At 40.1% G+C, this 5,000-nt stretch overlaps 1 protein-coding gene across 2 annotated transcripts in view; it reads right to left on the bottom strand.

Annotated features, from left to right (window-relative positions):
• The window catches only part of LOC119581099 (calcium-activated chloride channel regulator 4A-like), a 17,102-nt gene that overhangs the window by 6,648 nt on the left and 5,454 nt on the right, over positions 1 to 5,000 (bottom strand). For both annotated transcript variants that reach the window (XR_005229439.1, XM_037929422.1), the window contains exons 8-16: positions 4,603 to 4,797; positions 4,156 to 4,288; positions 3,603 to 3,733; positions 2,855 to 3,011; positions 2,171 to 2,383; positions 1,569 to 1,685; positions 1,196 to 1,296; positions 682 to 835; positions 23 to 86 (exon numbers count right to left, since the gene is read on the bottom strand). Coding sequence is in view for 1 of the 2 variants with exons in the window: in XM_037929422.1 (XP_037785350.1) it covers positions 23 to 86; positions 682 to 835; positions 1,196 to 1,296; positions 1,569 to 1,685; positions 2,171 to 2,383; positions 2,855 to 3,011; positions 3,603 to 3,733; positions 4,156 to 4,288; positions 4,603 to 4,797 (1,265 nt within the window). In the remaining variant the exon portion in view is untranslated. The remainder of the gene's footprint in view (positions 1 to 22; positions 87 to 681; positions 836 to 1,195; positions 1,297 to 1,568; positions 1,686 to 2,170; positions 2,384 to 2,854; positions 3,012 to 3,602; positions 3,734 to 4,155; positions 4,289 to 4,602; positions 4,798 to 5,000) is intronic.

Below are 5,000 nucleotides of genomic sequence, written 5' to 3'. Positions count from 1 at the left end.
AGAATTACTGTATATAACTGACTGAGAAATTGTTGTTTCGACTTTTCAGAGCCATTGTTGACGAAGGTGTAACCATCGCCCCACACCTGGAAGTTCAGCATATATATTATACTCTGTGAATGTTTGCACCCACATATCTATTCCTACATCTGGTTATACATATATATACCTACATATATGTTTCTTATCATTATGAAGTATTATGCCATGAAGCTAAGCGCAATTGTTTCTAAACACCAACTCGTGAAATGGCTACATTTTTTAAATATTTATCTATAATGGAAAATAGTCAGAGAGTGAGAGTTTTATCTTCATGTAACATTATACAGCTTTTCCATATCTGTGATATAATATAATGCATGCACAATGTATATTTCAACTATACAGTGAACACTGCCCGAGAATACATGAAACATAACAGACACTTGGATATCACACCTTGATGGAGATAAATAGTAAAACACTCCACCGTATTGATGCAGATAGTAAGTAAAAAAGGTATATAAAATAGATTAATTGACAGATAAAACAAGAGGAGGCTTTCGTAACTGCATTCCGCATCATTCTGTAAACACATTTTCTGGATTGTGACTTTATCTCTCTAGATATGACATTGAAAAGCCACCAGCTTATCTGAAACCAATCATTCCCATTCAAAGGTTTGTCTCAACGAATCTTTACCTGGACCTCGACGGAGTACCTGCCAGCGCCAGGGTACACAGTGTAGTATCGCGAATAGACTCCATCTCCCGCCTGAGTGTCTGCGCCTTGGCCGTTGTCGAGAAGGTCCAACTCCACTGCGTCAAGGTCTTCGCTTGGCTGCGTGACGGTCGCTCTGCCGGGTTATGAGAAGGTCTGTGAGGGATTATTTTTGGTTGGTTCGTGTTTCTTGATTTGACAAATATCAGTTATATTTTTTCTTTTTATTTTGTAACCCGCTTAGTTCAGATCACACACATGCGCGCGTGCGTGCGTGCGTGCGTGCGTGTAAAAGTGAGCGAGTTTGTTGCGCGCGTGGTTGAATGCATACACACTGCGCTATTCCATTTACTGATATTGAATATACTTTACAGAGTCCAGTATCAATAACAAACCCAAAGCCCTTTACTTCTTAAGGACCACCTCAACGCTGCAATGCCACATCAGTCTGCTGTCTCGGACCAAATGCACTTCATACAAACCAAACAAGCCTAACCTGACTCTGGCATCAACGACGGGGTTGTTTCCTTGTTTAATTTCCGCGTACACAATAACAGGGTTGTTTGGGATGTCCACACCATACGGCCCTACGCTCAACTAGAAAATGGTGGAAGAAGCTTATGGTATGATAAGGTGTAAGTAATAATATAACTTAAATATAACTTTTGCCAGATACTCTTAGCCTGAATAATTCTTCATTTGGACCCAGACGTACTTTCAAAATTACCTATCACGAATATTTTTTTTTTAATAAACCCTTTTCTTACCCAAATACTCTTAGCCTGAATAATTCTTCATTTGGACCCAGACGTACTTTCAAAATTACCCATCACGAATAAAAAAAAACTTTTAATGAACCCTTTACTTACCCAAGCACGAGAGAGGATGGGTAATATTTCTGGTTCCCTTCCTTTGGCCGTAACACTGACACGGATGTAACAGTTTCCAGAGGCGGGCAAAGTCAGACTCCAGATCCACGATCCAACCTACGGGAAAAAGAGCTATGGTCGTGCGTTTGTCTGTTGCTGTTTTTTCTGAATCCCCCCTCCCCTTCCCCCCATCTCTCTCTCTTTCTCTCTCTCTCTCTCTCTCTCTCTCTCTCTCTCTCTCTCTCTCTCTCTCTCTCTCTCTCTCTCTCTCTCTCTCTCTCTCTCTCTCTTTCTACTTAGGACACAGCACTCCACTTCTTTATTCTTCAGCGTCTCTATACGATAATAATAAGAACAAAGAAAATACTAAAAGTCAAAACGTAAGAGACACACTAAAATCAGGAAAAAGAAGAAAGGTGGAATGAATCCTCCCCCCCCCCCCCCGTAAGAAAATGAAAAGAGAAAAATCAGAAAACCTAAAGAAATATAACTGAAGCAAAATGAAACCCAGAACACAACCAAACACTCTTCAAGGCAATAAGAAAAAGACATTTAAAAAAGACTCCCTCCGCCTCCCTCCCTCCCTCCGACTTCTTCCTTACCTCGGCCACCGGCAGAGAGACGGCCCACAGAACACCGTCAGCGGATATTGCGTTGATCCGAGTGCCGCTGGGGCGTATCAGGTGCGGACGCTCTGAGAAGGCGACTGCCCTGTCTGTGTCGAGCCGGAACTCCAGCTTGCGGCCCACTGAAGCGTCGACTGTGAAGGATTCGGTGACTGTTTCGTTTTCGGCGTGGCGAGTAAAGCCGTGTAGCTAGTTGTGAAGTGGAGTCATGAGGGAGAATAAACAGGTTTATGTCAGTGCCGGTACCAAACCCAGGTAAATAGAGAGGGTTGGCGTCAGGAAGGGCGTTCGACCATAAGAAAATCTCTGCCAGAGCCTGGTCATGGCAACCCCACATAAGAATGGGGCAAAGCTACAGCAAAAGATGGAGATAAATTGATGCAACACTAGTGACGAACTGACGCATGCAAGTTAGATGCAACACTGATATCTCAAGATAATATTACTCGTTTCTTATCTTCAATAGAGAGGCACACTTTACTAATAACGAAACCAATGAAACCACAATCACCTACTCAAGTAAAGAAGGAAATCTATATCAGCCATGTCCGGACACATGCACCACAAACCATTACTTAACCGAAGGGAAATGTACTGAAAATGAACAGCAGTGTATTTCAGGACATTGCAGTATATTTCACAATCGCACTTTATTCCTACCTTCACTTGAACGTCCTTAAGACTGCCCTCCGGCTGGTACGCCAAGGCCCCCAGCAGCGCCTCGTCCAGTGCCCCGCCTTCGTCATCGTCCGAAACCGCGAACGCCTTTCCTCCTGTAGCCGATGCCAGGGTCTGGAGCTTAATCTCGGCTTCGTTTCTTCAGGAGAGGATTGGGATTCAGGGATATTCGAGGAAAAAGGTTACTTCTGTTAGATATTTTTGCATTCTGCTTGAATTTATTTATTTATTTCCTTCTATTTAATAATAATAATAATAATGATAATAATAATATTATTATTATTATTATCATTATTATTATTATTGTTGTTATTGTTATTGTTATTGTTATTGTTATTGTTATTGTTATTGTTATTATAGCATTAAGACAAAATCGAGGGCCTGTTCATTTGTTAATTGCCAGCTTCACCCTTTTTTTAATTACTAATAGTTCTTGAAGACAGACTTTATTTATTTATCTTTATTTATCATTGACAAATAATCAACCTCGATGAAGCAAAATGAGAAGAAGAAAAGAAAAAAGGAAAAAGAAAGAAAGAAAAAAATATATATATATAGAGAGAGGGAGAGCGAGAGAGAGAGAATCAAAGACAGAAAACAAAACTAAAATCAGAAACCGAAAAATATCAAAACATAGAGATAAACCAAAACATTTTTTTTTTCGAAAGAGATACGAATATGAAAATGGATAAAACAACAACAACAAAAACAAAATACTGGAAAATCTTACCCTAGTGCTACTGTGACAACTCTGACTCCGGATTGAACAACTTTGCTGAGCATGTCGTCAATATAAGGATACTCATTTTCAGGGCTTCCGCTAACCACAAGAATAACGGGGTTGTTTTGATTCTTCAGAACCTGGAAAGAAATAGTGAAAGGATGTTGTAAAAAAAATGCAGTGGTGAAAATGGTACTAAAGTGTGTTTGCTTCGCTCTGCTGTTCAGAATTTTGGGATTTGTTGTCCGCTATTTTATGGGTTGTGGGCATCTTTTACGACGAGAGGAATATGAATTTCTTTCTTGTTTCTTGAACAAGAGATGCTTCTGTGTGTCACACACACGCGCACACACACATACTGTGGTGTATGTGTATGTGTGTATATATATATGTGTATATATATATGTATATATATATGTATATATATATATATATATATATATATATATATATATATATATATATATATATATATATATATGCATATGTGTGTGTGTGTGTGTGTGTGTGTGTGTGTGTGCATGTATAAATAAATAAAAAAGAAAGAAAAAAAAAGACTTACATCATAAATAGCTACCTGAAGACCAGCACCGATACTAGTCCCAGAGTTGAGCAAAGTGTCTATGTGACTAGCGAGGTTCCTGCGAGACTGGCCTGTGATCTCCGTCAGCTGAGCAGATCGAAACGCACTCCCCCTGTCAGCGGAGAGAAGTGTTAGAAGGCTGTGCGTGTCACCCTTATGGCAGATATTGCGTCATCCTAATGCCCGATTCAGAGACACGTTAAGATTTTGTGAAGGAAGAAACTAAATGCGAAAAATAAAGATAAAGGGGAAATAAAATATAGATATAAGATATAGATATAGATATAAATATAGATATATTGACAGATAGAGAGAGAGAGAGCAAACAAACAAGGAGAAAGAGGAAGAGAGACAGACCAACATACACACACACATATACAGGCAACGGAACGAACGGACCACATCCCATAACTATGAATCCCTGACCAGAACTTAATGATGCCCAGGTAGATCCCATCCGGCGCTTCGTAGAGGATCCAGCGCTTGACGGCTCTCTGGAGTTTCTGAATCCTCTGCGCGTTACTCATGCCGAAGGAGTAGTCGAGGACGAGCGCGATCTTGACGACTTCCTGACGCAGAACCGTGAACTTCGTCGGAGAGGAGGAAGTGGCGGGAGGATTCCTGCTGGGGGAGGCGCTGTTAAGACATTATTATTTCTGTGTCTAGGACTGGAAATCATCCAAACGAATTTCTGCAGTTTAACGTCGCCTGTTACTTCACAGTACAGAGACTTTTATTGTTATTACTATTATTACAATTATTATTTTTTATCATTATTATTATCATAATTATCATCTTCATCATCATTACTGACCTCATTACCA

Source organism: Penaeus monodon, chromosome 14 (assembly GCF_015228065.2).
Source record: "Penaeus monodon isolate SGIC_2016 chromosome 14, NSTDA_Pmon_1, whole genome shotgun sequence".
NCBI classification, from domain to species: Eukaryota; Metazoa; Arthropoda; class Malacostraca; order Decapoda; family Penaeidae; genus Penaeus; species Penaeus monodon.
The sequence above is the reverse complement of the archived record's forward strand: the minus strand, read 5'-3'. Positions and strand labels throughout refer to the sequence as shown.